Source organism: Ctenopharyngodon idella, chromosome 13, assembly GCF_019924925.1.
Source record: "Ctenopharyngodon idella isolate HZGC_01 chromosome 13, HZGC01, whole genome shotgun sequence".
In the NCBI taxonomy this organism is placed as follows: Eukaryota; Metazoa; Chordata; class Actinopteri; order Cypriniformes; family Xenocyprididae; genus Ctenopharyngodon; species Ctenopharyngodon idella.
In genome coordinates this window covers 12901726-12917402 of record NC_067232.1, presented here as the reverse complement: position 1 = coordinate 12917402, position 15677 = coordinate 12901726, and the positions used below count along the sequence as shown (strand labels likewise).

Sequence of the window (15677 nt, the reverse complement as noted above, 5' to 3'; positions counted from 1 at the left end):
CAGGATGACAATGTCAAGATTCATCAGGCTTAAATTGTGAAAAAAATAGGAGCATGAAGAATCATTTTCACACATGAATTGGCACTGACCTTAACCTCAGTGTAAGTTTTTGGGTTGAGGAGACTTTACAGAGTGCTCGCCTCTTGCATTGTCAATACAAGATCTTGACCAAAAAATGATGCACCTCTCGATGGAAATAAATGTTGTGATGTTATTTCCATCAAGAGGTGCATCAATTTTTGGTCAAGATCTTGTATTGACAATGCAAGAGGTGAGTACTGTGTAAAGTCTCCTCCAGAACATCCCAAAGACTTTCAATGAAATTAAGGTCTGGACTCAGAGGTGCCAATTCATGTGTGAAAATGATTCTTCATGCTCTCTGAACCATTTTTTCACAATTTTAACCCTGGTGAATCTTGACATTGTCATCCTGGAATATGGCCATATGTGTCTTCCTACATGGTTGCTTAAGAAATGAAAAGCTACACACTCCATCTTTAAGGGTTAAAAGAACCGTTGCCAAACATATAACATGCTAGAAACGTAATAATCACTGTAATAATGATCCATTCATAGATTCTTAAGTATTTGCCTAATCTAAACAGTGACTTTTTTTTTTTTTTTGGCCGGGCAGTGTATCTTCCTTTGTGTTCAGCAGAAAGAAATTCATTCAGGTTTGGAACTACTTGAGGGGGAGTAAATGATGACAGAATTTTCATTTTTGGGTGAACTATCCCTTTAAGTGTAAAGAAAATTCTTTTAAAATGAAAATATAAAAAAAAGCACTTTCAAATTTATTTTGGACTCAAAGTATAAGCCTGCAACGATCATTAAAATACAAGCCTAGCGTGGGACCAAATAAACTGGCAATTAGACTGAATTATCATTTAAATCTAGTAATAGAGAGGGACTGAAGATGAGCACATGATGCAGTGATTCACTGCAAAAGACTGAAGAGTTTTCGACTGATAGGGAAACACATGCCTTATACAGACAAAGGGGGCATCTGAGAAAATACAATAAATGACCTGTCCTGAATCAAACCCTAGATTTGGATGTCCCATGAATAAAATGTTGAATATGCTCTCCTGCATTAGCAGGACTCTGCCACAGTAAAAACAAAATGCATTTATTCAATGCCATGTCACTTAGACCAATGATATAGGTCTGCAGATTCCCCCACTGAATGGTATTACTGCAGTGAAATCAATGGAAAATTAGCAGCAGACTACACAGGCCTCACAGATGATTAATGATGGACACCCGTCTTAAAAGCAGGGCTGGGAACGCAGCGCGAGCGCTTCACAATCCTAATGCAGTCAGAGCAGCTAGAATAAAGTCGTCGTCATGCTCTGATCAAGAATTACTTTTGAATGAAAAGATAACATTTAGTGTTAGACCAGTTTAAATTGACATTACAAAACAGTTATTTAAATCTTTGTTTTGTAGAATAATAACAACACTTTATCCCAACATAATATGCCAATAACTAACTGGCCATCTGTTTTCAGTGTGTTTGATCTTTTTGCTTGTTTATTTGGCCATCCATTATTTTTTACTTAAAAATTAATGATACAAATGAGAAATCAAAATGTATACATTTACACTAAAATATGTTTATTTAAAATATTTCACATATATATATATATATAAAAAAAAATTAACAGTACAGATACAATTATGGGAGTGGAAAACCAGCAGTGACCTCTGTTTAATTCAAGCACTAACACCAAGATTTATAATCTAGGTAATATAATGTATTTTTTTTCACTTTTGTTCTTACAAACTATGGGAGTCACAATGATTTTCTTTTGTTTTAAATTGTGTTTAATGTTATTAAACGGAATCGGTGCCCATCATACACTACGCGGCTGGACAAAATCTGCAGACTGGCTTTGACTCCTCCAGACAGTTGTGTAGTATATTGATAAATAACAATAAGATACAGACTAAACTGTGATGTTGCTTTATAATTTCAAAAAGTCTCTAAAGTCTCTATATGCTAAAAGACTGACTGTGCTCCTGTCTTCTTTTTCCTTCAAGAAGAAAAGAGAGGACTGTTCCCAAACGTTGTATTTTAGAAGGCCCCTTGTGGTCGTACCGTCTAAAGTAGGTGGTGGTACCCAAGGAAATGGCATCAAGCTGCTCAACTAGCAACCATCCCACCCAGATCAGAGAGAGGATGTTGAGCAGAGCTAGCAGGATGACCCAGGCCTCTCTTCCCGCCATTGAGCCCCAGTCAGACAGCTGCAAGCCTGAGAGTTTCAGGTAGAGGTAGTAAACGGCACTGAGGATGAAGATGACATGAGCCATTACCATGGACATGATGAAGAGGACGAAGATGCGGTGATTGTCCCGTCCCACACATTGATTGAGGAAGAGGCAGTGGTGGTCGTAGTCTTGGATGCACATGTCACACAGACGGCAGTGTTTGCAATAGTCCACTTTAATTAGCTGAAAGAGAATAGCTTGTGCAGTTTTGAAATTTGTATTTTATTGTAATATTGTTTAATAATACTTATTAACAAACATCTGATTCAATTTAATACTATATATATATATATTTGTAAATATATGTATCATTTTTTTTTTTTTTTTTGTAATTGTAGGATTTATTTAATGATCCAAAAATGGTTGATGATCCTCCAAAGAAAACCACTTTAATGCAATAAATAAATTAACTTAATCAAAGTATGTTAGTCAGCAAACAGTGCTGGTTAAAGAAGTGCTCACCTCACAGTAAATACAGAATCTGTCTGGGCTCTGGCTGGCTTCCATTAAGTCTCCTATGCTGGAAAACCGAGAATCGGTGTCAGCTTCTTTGAGTTGTCCCGGGTTCTGATTTAGAACTTTCCAAAAAAGTACAGCAAGCACACAAACATGGACAAGTGAAATGTGTAAGAGGGTATAAGCTGGCCAAAAACGTGAGCAGTTAAGGAAACATTGACACAAAGCATTAAAAATTATTCAACTTGTAAAAGTGGTTGATGACATAAGCTATCTGCAAAGGATATTAGGTAGAATTTTATAGAGAAAACATGCTGTGGAATGAATTAGGCCTGCAGTCAGTGTTCCCAGGTAAACAGGGTTTGGTAACCTACAGTCCAAATCAAACAGTAAAATGGTTATAACACCATCAACATCACTTATATTATCAGTGATAATGCAATTTGCAATTTTCCAATCACAATCCTCTAACCTTTGAAAGCTGCTTAGTCTGTGATACTGAGAAAGAATGACTTTTGCCATGCAGGGGAAAAGCACTGCAGAGAAGATACCCCCATATTCACCAAGAGCCGCAGCTATAATGAGAACCGCTGCCCCACTGAGAGATGGTAGCAACAGCACCCAGAAGTACATCACTGGGGAACAGATCATTCCATGAATAAGCATTACAGCCGATGAATATCATTACAATACAATAAACCCACAGGAAACAAAATGATACCGTATGAGTCCTTAGGAATCAGATCTTTTGGCCGTTGACTGAAATGCATCAGAATCCTGGAGAGCTGCTGGTGTCTACACAAATATGAGGGAGAAGAAAAAAAAAAGTAGATATCTTATTCTGTTAACAATATAAAATTTAATTACTGGCAAAACACAAATAATCACAACAAATAGAAAATAATGTACAGTATATATATATATATATATATATATATGATTTCCTTCAAATGTGCCACATTTGAAGCTATATGTTAATTGCAGTGCAGGTCAATTTAAATATTCTTTGTGTTTTCCTGTTGTTTTTTTTTTTTTTTTTCAATTAAAATGAATTTCCACAATTTTTGTGACAACTCTTAAAAAGATAAATAAATAAATAATCTGAAATAGAGCCTTTAAATTTTCATTGGTTCTCAACAGACCTAAAAGTATTCCCTTGATTACAGAGGTCTAGAGGTGTGAGGCCAGTGTGGTTTTTCATGTGTAAAATGTGGAGCCCGGCACTCTTCAACAGCAGCCAGCACACCTCAATCATGCCTTTCTCTGCAGCCACGTGAAGCGCTGTCGCCCCCTGGTGGTCAACTGCCTCTGGCATGCATCTCTAGTTAAAGATATGATCAGATGACACATAAAGAAAAGACCTAAATGCAAGCACTATATAAACAATAAATTGAATAAAGCGGCAGTCCATAAGTTTTGCTTCTTTGTCGCCATCTCTGTTTGAAACCTGCAGTTGCAGTTATTTGCGGAATTATCATCTTTACGCGGGTTGTGCATTGACACGGCTCCTCAGCACGGATGAATCTAATGTTTTGAGGAAAATGTGTGGCTGTCAGTCACCGTACCAGTGGATACTGTACTTCAGAATCACAGATTGTGGTCTTGAATGTATGACCAAAATAAGAATTTTCACTGGAAAATGTAATCTTAACAAGTAACAAATCTGCCACTTTTGTTCTGACCAACTTCGCTTAGCTCATATCACATCAAACCTTGTAAATTATTATTATACTTTGTTCTCAAATTGTTAATGTTAATAAATGGTTAGTTCACCCAAAAATGAAAATAATGTCATTTATTACTTACCCTCATGCTGTTTCACACCCGTAAGACCTTCGTTAATCTTCGGAATGCAAATTAAGATATTTTTGTTGAAATCAGGTTGAAATCCGATGGCTCAGTGAGGCCTGCATAGCCAGCAATGACATTTCCTAAATGTACTAAAAACATATTTAAATCAGTTCACATGAGTACAGTGGTTCAATATTAATATTATAAAGTGACGAGAATATTTTTGGTGCGCCAAAAAAACAAAATAACGACTTATATATTGATGGCCAATTTCAAAACACTGCGTCAGGAAGCTTCGGAGCGTTATGAATCAGCGTGTCGAATCCGCAGTTCGGAGCGCCAAAGTCACGTGATTTCAGCAGTTTGGCGGTTTGACACGCGATCCGAATCATGATTCGACACGCTGCTTCATAACGCTCCGAAGCTTCATGAAGCAGTGTTTTGAAATTGGCCATCACTATATAAGTCGTTATTTTGTTTTTTTGGCGCACCAAAAATATTCTCGTCACTTTATAATATTAATATTGAACCACTGTACTCACGTGAACTGATTTAAATATGTTTTTAGTACCTTTATGGATCTTGAGAGAGGAAATGTCATTGCTGGCTATGTAGGCCTCACTGAGCCATCGGATTTCAACAAAAATATCTTAATTTGTGTTCCGAGGATGAACGAAGGTCTTACGGGTGTGGAACGGCATGAGGGTGAGTAATAAATGACATTATTTTCATTTTTGGGTGAACTAACCCTTTAACAACATCAGCATTGCGTGACTATGTGTATTTAGTGTGTATTAGCGTTACCTGTAGATTTCAATTACTGTACAGTCTAATCTCTAACGTTAATTTGTCATACCATACAATCTGCCATCACAATGATAAGTTTAAGTATTCCAGCTATAAGGCTATAAATGATCTGTCATCTGCAGCATCCTCACATGCGATATAGCCTACTAGCCGGGTCTCGTTCTTTATGTAAACAGACGTGACGTAATGATGCAAAGACGAACAGCGGCATGCTCGAATTTCCCGCAGAAACCTACCAGTACCACTCAAATTAGAAAACATTATTGCAAGCTTACCGTTGTGAATCGGGCTAAGGTAAAGAGTTAGTTTTGAACATTGGCTGGTTATGTACTTGCTCAAAAATCATTTTTAACCAAAAAAAATTTACAGACTGCAGCTTTAAACACATATTGAAACAATAAACTGTGATTTTTGACTTTTACAACAATGAAAAAGATTAGCTTTAAAATAACAACGAAATCAAAATTGACAGTGGTTATATTTTTAAGGAATATTGCAGTATTTATTATAAATGATTTATCCGTGCATATCATTATTTTTTTTAAATTCATGTGCCCTCGTAATCTTTAAACAAAATAACTTCTCCTCCCTCTTGCAACAAAATCTCTTCTCTCCTCTGATGACGTTTAGTGTCGCGAGGGCGGGACAACCTGCCACTCACGTGAGATCAAAGCAATTCCAGATGGAGAAAATAAGTTCAGAAGCACAGATTACAGGTGAAACATTTAACTGTGATGAGTTTGTTACGTGAACTAAACCTGCAAGAAACCGAAAGAAGGACTCAATGCAGGTTTGTGAGACGCATCTACTACTCTATGGGTCCAAACTATACCTCGCATGTGACAAGTTAAAACCATTTGGACATGCTTTGTCGATGGCAGCATCGACGGCTTTTCCATGCTAATTCTTTGGGTTGTGTGTGGACCTACAAATAATAACACATTGGTGATCGCCCAAAATTACATGAATTGTGTGAAAAGTCTCAGTGTATTCCCCATGAGGCTGTGTACTGACTTCAGAACTGAAAAAGTCCGCTTCCACAAGTTGACACTGTATCTGTCCAATCAACATTTAGTGTTTAGAAGTACCGCCCTTTCCGTTTCATAATTTGCTGTTGTTGTCTGATTTGCTATTATGTTTTCTGAATTTCATTTGCACTTCAGGGCCAGGGTACGTTTCACTTGAATATATGTAACATCATAGAGAAGAAAAGACTATCGAAACTTCCATTTCATTAAAATTTTAAAGCGCATAAAAGTTTAAGATGGTGCTAAGCCTATTATTATAAGTCTCTTTAATCACAGTATGTTCTAGTTTACAATTAAGTAAAATTGAAACCTTAGGAAAAGAACAACTAAACCTAACAAAGTAACCTGAATGAAGAAGAAAGAAAAAAGAACATTGCAATACAATGAAATTCCATTGTGATATGAGCAATTTATAGCAGTTTTCAGCCATTCTGCATTTGTCCATATGTTTTTTGGTGGTTATTTAGACTAGTTGTACCCTGTAAGAGAATTACAAGCAGTGATGTAAAGTAAAATGCTTACATTCGCTCTAAGGAGATACCGGACTACATCAGTATTGCCCATGGAAGCTGCCAAATGCAGCGGAGTGACCTGATAGTTATCCGCATCTGAGAAACGGAACATTCCAGTCTCCCACAGGTACTGCATGGCAATACTGAGAAAGAAAATGATGGAGGAAGTGAGAAGAGCATAGAGGAACAATATATTGAAGTATGCAGCATACACCAAAACACAACTTTAATTCTTTTTAACAATCCTTAGTGTTTTTTTGTGTTAGAGTTTGGCTATCACTAATGTAGTTACTTACACACTTCCACCACCGACTGCATGATGAAGAGATGATTTCCCCTGCTCATCTACTATGTGCAAGTCTGCACCGTGCTGCATCATTTTGTGCATGATATAAATATTGCCATTTCTGTTAGAATAACACAGAACAGTGAGCCCAGTAAGCCCAGAGTTTATAATGGATGTTTTAATTAAAATCACAAACATAAGATGGATGAGGTCTCTCGTACCTGCAAGCGAAGTGAAAAGGAGTTTGTCCTGCATCACAAGGGATGTTTGGATCAGCACCACTGTTCAGCAGAAGCTCAGCCACTGGCCGGTTTCCATGGAGAGCAGCAAAGTGAAGGGCTGTGAAACCTCCCCAACCTGAGAAAATGAAAACGCTTTATAAAATATGACAAATCATGGTGCTGGGAAAAGGTTTTTTGTGACTATCCAAAAACATGAGGTGACAATTAAAATATAAACATGCAGTGGAAAAGTTGTGTATACATAAAATAATCTCTCATGATGTCTATGTATCTGTATTGCTCATCGGTTATAAAAGTTTATAGTCAAGTCAATTTATTTGTATAGCGCTTTTCACAATACACACTGTTTCAAAGCAGCTTTACTGAGTTTCATGATGTTAATGCCTAGCAGGGTAACACTTTACAATAAGGTTCCATTAGTTACATTCATTAGTTAACATGAACTAACGAAAAATATTTCAAGCATTTATTAATCTTATCTTGTTAATTTCAATATTTACTAATTCATTATTAAAAAACAAAATTGTGTCTGTTAATATTATTTAATTGACCACAGTTATATATCTTAATATATTTTATACAGTACTAAACTAACAATTTTTAAAGATGGAAATCATATTCTTCACTAGCTTCGTTTCCTTCTAAAAGATTTATTCATCATAATTTCAGCTAAAATATAAGTTACTATATAGTAGCCTAATAGTTGTACGGAGCCCCTAAAGGGACGTGCTGGTGGAAAAAAATTTGGGATGGGAGGAATTTTTTTTTCCCCCAAATCTTTTGCGTTCCCTCGCAAAACTTTTGCGTTCCCTCAAAAAGATATTATCGTTCCCTTGCTGTGAGCTCGGACAAACACTTCCTCTTTAATGTCCCGCTGGCTGGTAGTAGTGTTTCAGTCAGCTCCATACGTTAATAATGCGCGACTTACAGAGTTTGAACTTGTTGAACTCAAATATAAAGAAAAGCAGTCAGTGCTAGTCAAGCTGCAATATAAGTTGGCAATATATTCACAGTTTCGAGCTTCCCGGATCAATAACTCGTGAGCTACACGTTGTTAAAACACAAATGCAGCTACTTCCAATCATAGTAACCTAGACAACGAGCTACAACAACCCAATTTTCCTCAAATGTGCTTTATAATGTATATGAGCAGGTTGCGGAGAGACAAGTCTGAAGGGACCGTCTGAAAAGTGCAAAACCCAAAACCCTTTTGCTCATTTTATATTATGAAAAATACTCAATAACTTCACCTTAACACTTCACCTTTTTTTTTTCCTCCAATCCCTTTTTTCCTCCACCACCACGTCCCTTTTAGGAGCTCCGTATAGTTGCAACTGTAAAGTCGAGTATGAAATCACCCGCAGTAAGCTTTCTGAACATTTGTCAGTTTAACTCCCCCTTTTTTGATCACCGTGTTGACAGTGTTACTGTAGTAACAATAACCATATAGAATTTTGGAGAAAAATATACTAGTTACAATGGTACAAAAGACATGTAGGACATCTCACAAAGCGTAACAGGTATCAGACGAAAACAGACAGGAAGAACCATGGCTATTGAAACGACAAATGCATTCAAAATTATCGCACGTTTATGTCTTTTCTTTAATCATTAGTGGCCATGAATAGATAATAAAGCAAGCGATAGGTGGGTGAAAGAATGAAAAAACCCCGCTTGACCTGAAACCGGATCAGGAAGATGACGGTGAAATGTTAACAGAGGATCAGTGCAATCTCTGCCATCACCTCTCGGTGTATCAATTTCAGCCCCCTTTAAAACAAAGACTCACCTTTTTGTTTTAAGACGCCCCGATCCTGCTGCAATAAATGGGAAACTAGATCGATCTCACCTCGTTGAATCGATTCAAATATGCAACTTCCTGAAGCCTGCAACATTGTGCTGCCACCATATATTTACGCCTTCTGCAAGCTGAAGAAATTCTCGGCCAACTGTAAGAAACTCATTATAAAAGGATATTTTAATTGTTCTGTTAGCAGCGGAAAATCTACGTCCACACTATATTCGGCCCGTTATATATTATTATTGCGATAAGCGAGCGAATCTGATAATATGTAAATATGCGGTACTACTGATTTAAGGAAAACCCCGCCCTCTGGAGGTGAAGGGAGAGAAATGTGTAATGTTTCCTCTAGTGGGCGCTCGGCGGCCCTAAACCCTGAACACCGCATATAAATGTCGTTTTTTTTTTTTTTTTGCCGCACTGAAGACAATTAAATATATTTGTCTGTAATATATTTAAACGCAAGGATTGGTACATGGTATACTAATAACACTTTACCTCAGCAATTTAAAAAAAATTATGAATTAATGCCCATGTGAAGTAACCGCAAAAGACTGTGATTGGTCCAGCTTGACAGCGCGGGGAAACGTCACAGGTACCGCATGATAAAGCACACTTCTGCAGACGTCCACTAGTCAGGGCACTGATTAGGGAGTCTGTCATTTTAAGGGCTGTCTCAATCGCAAAATCCTTCCAATGCACTGGAACGTTTGCCCCCTAAAAAGTCCCACAATGCACCGTGAAAACCAGGGAGTATCGTCCGAAAACTTAGGTAGTTGACTTGTTGCCTCGCTGTACTATCAGGCAATGTTTGTTGGCGTTTGCGCACGAAAGTAACGTTACCTTACGGAACTGATTTCGGACAGACTTCTGAGGCAGCGTGACGGTTTAATGATCTACAGCAAAATAGAGCGAGCTTTGGTGAAAACTAAGCAAATATTAAATGACTACAATTTGTTTTAAACAATAGTAATTTCTCGCTAGAAATGACATTAGAAGTGAAAACGTTGGTCAAAAAAGGTACATTTACAACAAACATACAACCGCAACTGTCAACCGTCACCTGTTAGCGTTTCATCACCGTCAATTTCAAAGTACAAAACAAGTAAAACGATAAAGTCCATTGCGCTCAAAAAAAGGGTCTCGAGATCTATTTTTGTCGGACAGTATAGTACGTGTGCAAGACAGTACGTCTGTTTGTGGGTTTGTGTGTAGCTAAACCTAGAATAAACTCAAACTTAAAATGCTTAACGTGCTCACGACACTTTGACAATTTGAGAATTTATTTGACTTTACGATAACCGCAACATCAAAACAATAGAAAAACACTCTTCTCCATCAGTTTGTTAAATGTGACATTTGTGTATATGAGATGAATCTACCAGATAATGATCAATTGTACGATTTTAATTGTTCTTATATTAGAAATATTATTTATATTGTGAATAGGTAAAAGAGTTTCCTTGTTGCCTAATGCCTATAGTCAGTGTAATATTTTGTGCTATCTTAAATCACCATACGATGTCACTATTGCTCAACTTCTGGCGCATCTTACTTTGAAAAAAAAAAAAAATTGGAATAACTTTAAACACCAGAGGGCATAGATACTCTTTACGTGCCCTCAAAATCACTTTTGATTGGTCGATTTTAAATCTCCCTATTGGAATAATATAAGGAAAATCAGCCCGATTGCTTTTACTATAGTCTTCTTCACATGATCCTACTTGAGCCTATTAAATGTGGAAAACACACACAGATGCGCAAAAAAGGCGTTCTTCTGCTTTTTTCACTAGGAAGTGAGGCACATGACCAGGCGCAGCTGATGTCAGAGTTTCACATTGTGCAAAGTTCAGGCAACTAGATTAGGAGGTATGTCTCAGCTGGCCACTCACTGAGTGTTGTGACATGGGACCCCAGAGGAAAGCCTTCTGTCCAGCCATAAATCTACGTACACAAGCCTTATCAAAGACTTGAGATGCCACCTACCAAACAACAGGTATGTGTCGGATTACAGTCTGACTGAACTGGAGTTTCACCTGGGGTTCATATTAGTTTGAGAGGTTAATTCACATATCTTCACAGACTGTTGACAGCTGTGGTTGACATGTAGTTGTCTCATTTAAGTGTATTCAAACTAGTTTTGTCGCTTAGCGACTCAACTTGTTGGAACACAGGAAGATAAAGTTAAACAAGGAAGCCTGACTGACTTTAGTCATGTACTTTCTAAGCTTAATTTGTTTAACATATTTTATTGTATCAGGTTTAAACAATTCAGAAAGAGACAAGCCAGCTACTGTACAGAATCAAGATTATTTACCGCAATCAATGCTTTGAATAAAATAACGAGATGTCATTCAAGTGCTGTATTTAGCCACTGAGTGAATAAACTGGTGGGAATGTGCAGTGCAAACATGTAAATTCTCCTGGAATGTGAATTATCCTCCCTGTAGCAAAACAAGCTCACGGCTTGACATCACAAGATCACATTAACGTGCGAACAGCTGATTGTAAGTTGCAGGAAAACCCTCCAACTTACTACAGTTGACTTTTAAAGATTTGCCTTTAAATAAATGTTTGTTGTCAGATGCTTCAGCTTCAATGTTTATACTGTACTATTTTTTTGTGATAGCTTCTTAGAAAAAAAATGTTTTATGGCTCAAGAAACTTGAGTTCCTTTTTATGTTTCAGGCATCGTTTCAGTTATATGTTTGTCTCAGATGTTTAACCTAAAATTCCCTAGAGCTGTAAAATTAAAGGGTAACACTGTACAATATGGCTCATTAGTTAAACATTAGTTAATGTATTAACTAACATGAACTAACCATGAGCAATACATTTGTTACTGTATTAATCTTCGTTAACGTTAGTTAATGAAAATATAGTTGTTCATTGTTTGTTCATGTTAATTCACAGTGCATTAACTAATGATAACCAGATTTTAATAATGTGTTAGTAAATTAACATTAACAAAGATGAATAAATGCTGTAAAAGTGCAGTTCATTATTAGTTCATGTCAGCTAATATATAGTTAACTAATGTTAACTAATGAACCTTATTGTAAAGTGTTACCAACTAAAGTAATAACATATCCCAGATCATTTGTTTTTGAAAGAATGTGATGGTTAAAAATCAGAGAAGCAGTTTTTTGTGCAATAACTTCCTTGTTACAGTTACTTTATTGAGAAAGAAGATTCAGTAAATGTTTTAAGAAAACAGCAGATCTGGTATCAGTGTGTAAGTGTTTCATTGTAATACCTTTTTTTTTTTTTTTTTATAGGAGCCTGGTGGAGAAATGGACACAGTCAGTAAGGAGAACGGCGAACTTAGTGCGTCGGGGGAGAGTGCAGAGAGCATAGAACTGAAAACAACCCAAATTAACAATGAGACAAATGGGGACCTGAAAGCAGATGAGGATCTAGTGATGTTTCTGAGAGATCAGCTAACTCAGCTGGGCCAACAGTCACCAGAACAAAAAGACCAGGAGCTAAGCCCACTACTGCTTCTGTTCATCCAGGTACAGAAAAACAATGAGAGGAGTGGAGGAGAACTGATTATTATAAACTGGCCGTCACGCCTGTTAAAGGGATAGTTCACCCAAAAATGAAAATTGTGTCATCATTCACTCACCCTCAAGTTGTTCCAAACCTGTATACATTTTTTTTGTTCTGTTGTACACAAAGGAAGATATTTGGAAGAATGTTTGTAACCAAGCAGATCTGCTTAGTTACAAACATTTTTCCAAATATCTTCCTTTGTATACAGCAGAAGAAGTTTATACAGGTTTGGAACAACATGAGGGTAAGTAAATGATTACATAATTAAAATTTTTGGGTGAACTATTCCTTTAAAATTCTTCAGAAATATAATTTTAATGTTTAATTACATATAATATCTTTAGTTGATGTTGCCACGAGTAACATATTTGTGCCATGTCTCAACAGAGACAACACTTTTTTTTACAAGTGGCTAACATAGCATAATCAGAAAAAGCTTTATTTGTAGTAACAGTAATACAGCATTTTCTCCATCATAAAATATATTTTAAAATTAATTGCATGCCATTTAGCGACACAAGTCATCCAGCTTTTATTAATATGATATTTTAATATTGATTTAGCTTACTGCACTGTGCAACAAGTCATACCAGCCACCGAGCAAACTCACAGAGTAACGTTATAACGTACCTTTCAACACACTCAAATGTACTTTTGGTATGGTTGTTTTGACCAAGAAAAACAGCGCTGCATTACCCCCCCATTTTAATTCATCGAATAAAGTGACCTGTATGTGGTTCATCATAAAAGCAATCCAAATCAAGTGATAGAAGTCAAGTTGATTTGACTGATAATGTATATTAATCATATAGAGGTTAAATCCCAAGAAACTAAATATTATACACCTTTTATAGTATTAGCTGCTTGTCAGTGATTGGATGATTCCTTTGACAGAAGCACTTTGCTTCACACTGACAGCAATTAAACTAAAATCTTGCATTTCCTGTTTAAATTCCAGCAATTATCTGTCACTAGGAGACTAGGTTTGTGGCTGCACTGACAAACACTCATGACCTTCTGAGATGTAATCACACTCACAGGCTTAGTGTGGGTGCATGTGTGGAGGTTTACACACGTGTGACTCATTGACTTACCACTACTGCATTCTAACTAGGATTAAACCAACTATAGAGTAAGGAGTGAGGCATTACATCCGCTTGAAAAGTCACACAGAAGTAGGGATTGAAGTTGGGAATGTTAGGTGAAGTATTCACACAGCTTAGGGAAATGAAACTTGTGTTGTTATGAAAATGCTCATTTTTGGAAGTACACTTCTGGTCAGATGTTTTTGTTTCTGCCTTGTGATAACTGCAGATTATGCTTTCCACTTACTGTTATCATGATTGCTTTTGTGAGAAACATGTCATGAACATCTCAAACCTATTTATATTTATTGTGTTCATTTAAATATTAGCAGAAATAATCTTTCCACTAACTCTTCATAAGGTCTCAGAGAGCAGCAGCGTCCTTGATGATCTGGACCTCCAGGGCTTGGCACTGCAGGTTGGAGAAGCTCTTGTCTGTCACATACAGCAGAGAGTGGCAGAAAAGCCTGCAGGTACCCAAAGATAACATTCAATGCAGTATATATAAAATAGCAAAGTGGTAACAGTGGCAATGAAGTCACTATAGGCCAAAAACTGAGCGAACACTGACTCTGTTGGTGTTTAAAGGGAAGTATAGCCCACTTCTTTATTTCACAAACATGCAACAAAATGAATGTTGACAATTTTGGCTATTTGTGTGATGCATTTATTGTTGGTTTTATCTTTATTATGTTTAGTTTAAATTACATTATTCAAAATGGATTTGTCAGTGTGTAAAGAACCTATAACTTATCTGTTGTGTGCTAATATAATGTGAGATCAAATGGCTTTAATTGTGCTCTCTGTTGCTTTTATGGCTTTGGTTAAAATAGAGGAAGCCCGATATGAATTGGAGCAGTTGTTTCAGAGGTCAGAGGTCAAAAGCAACCAAGGATGGCTTCTGCTCAAATCAATATCTCTTTTGTCTAACAGAGACGCTGTAAGTTGTACTATAAAAATTATGATATGTTTGTTTATGCAATCAGTTTCGTAATTACTTTTCTAGTGTTTTATCAATAACAACACATTTTAAAAATATAGTTAAAAAGCAATTCTCTTACATTTTATGTATTTTATGTATGTAACACTTTACGATAAGGTTTCATTAGTTAACATTACTTTACTTTAGTTAACATAAACTAAGAATGAACAGTACTTGTAAAGCATTTATTAATCTTAGTAAATATTAATTTCATCATTTACTAGTACATTATTAAAATCAGAAGTTGTATTAACATTTATGCTCTGGGATTTAACGAACAATGAACGGCTGTTTTTATTAACTAACATTAACAAAGATGTATTGCTCATTGTTAGTTCATGTTAGTTAATACATTAATTAATGTTAACAAATGAGACCTTACAGTAAAGTGCTACTATATTTAAAAATATAAATCATGAGTTTTGATTGCTGAGACAAAACCGTATTCAATTCAGCACAAGTCATCATTTTCTTTTTTCTTTGTAAGGGTTTTATTACACAATTCATTGTTCAGGTGCCTAGATATATCATTGAAAGCATTCTTTTGTCTGACTCGATCCTGTCTAGTCATGTTTTGACAGGAAGCTGTTGTGTTCTTCGACAGGAGGTTGGTGTTATGATCAAAACAGGTCTACCTGCTGCATTAGTCAAGTGTCTATACCTGTTTGTAGCTTTGCCTCCCCGAAAAGAGAGCTCTGACCCTCAGAAGAATGACAAAGAGGAAGTCAAATGCTCTTTTCAGGACACTTTTATTCAGGTTTTTACATTTTGACATGCTTCATTTTATGTTGTAAAGCAGTTACTCTACAGATGCTCATCTTGTGTTTCAAAATAGGATACTGTTTCTCCATTAGCACATCC

The 15677-nt window shown here is 36.4% G+C and overlaps 2 protein-coding genes across 10 annotated transcripts in view; one reads left to right on the top strand and one right to left on the bottom strand.

Moving 5' to 3' along the window:
* Positions 1–1596: 1596 nt before the first annotated feature.
* Positions 1597–10252, bottom strand: si:ch211-223a10.1 (ankyrin repeat and protein kinase domain-containing protein 1). 5 transcript variants are annotated; one of them, XM_051916092.1, is made up of 10 exons: positions 9183–9575; positions 7373–7508; positions 7162–7272; positions 6876–7008; positions 3870–4048; positions 3449–3522; positions 3200–3362; positions 3015–3097; positions 2734–2924; positions 1597–2454 (listed from the first exon to the last, which is right to left on the bottom strand). In XM_051916092.1, exons 1-10 carry the CDS (start codon positions 9286–9288, stop codon positions 1996–1998), a joined length of 1635 nt encoding a protein of 544 aa, XP_051772052.1. In that variant the 5' UTR covers positions 9289–9575; the 3' UTR covers positions 1597–1995. The 5 variants fall into 5 exon arrangements, with proteins under 5 accessions (XP_051772052.1, XP_051772054.1, XP_051772053.1 ...); XM_051916094.1 differs by having other exon boundaries at positions 9073–9556; XM_051916093.1 differs by having other exon boundaries at positions 7373–9556.
* Positions 10253–10912: 660 nt separating this feature from the next.
* Positions 10913–15677, top strand: part of wdfy4 (WDFY family member 4) — a 48691-nt gene continuing 43926 nt past the window's right edge. For 2 of the 5 annotated variants that reach the window (XM_051916087.1, XM_051916086.1), the window contains exons 1-5: positions 10913–11190; positions 12473–12709; positions 14196–14307; positions 14668–14774; positions 15421–15573. In XM_051916087.1, the coding sequence (XP_051772047.1) occupies positions 11170–11190; positions 12473–12709; positions 14196–14307; positions 14668–14774; positions 15421–15573 (630 nt within the window). In that variant the 5' untranslated portion in view covers positions 10913–11169. The remainder of the gene's footprint in view (positions 11191–12472; positions 12710–14195; positions 14308–14667; positions 14775–15420; positions 15574–15677) is intronic. The other 3 variants (XM_051916088.1, XM_051916089.1, XM_051916091.1) reach the window with 2 other exon arrangements.

Coding starts and splice junctions, on each gene's coding strand:
- si:ch211-223a10.1 (XM_051916092.1), bottom strand. CDS start 9,288: ATGTTGCAGGCTTCAGGAAGTTGCATATTTGAATCGATTCAACGAGGT. Junction 7,009..7,161: donor GCAGTCGGTGGTGGAAGTGT/GTAAGTAACTAC, acceptor TTTCTTTCTCAG/TATTGCCATGCAGTACCTGT. Junction 4,049..6,875: donor GGTATCTCCTTAGAGCGAAT/GTAAGCATTTTA, acceptor ATCTTTAACTAG/AGATGCATGCCAGAGGCAGT.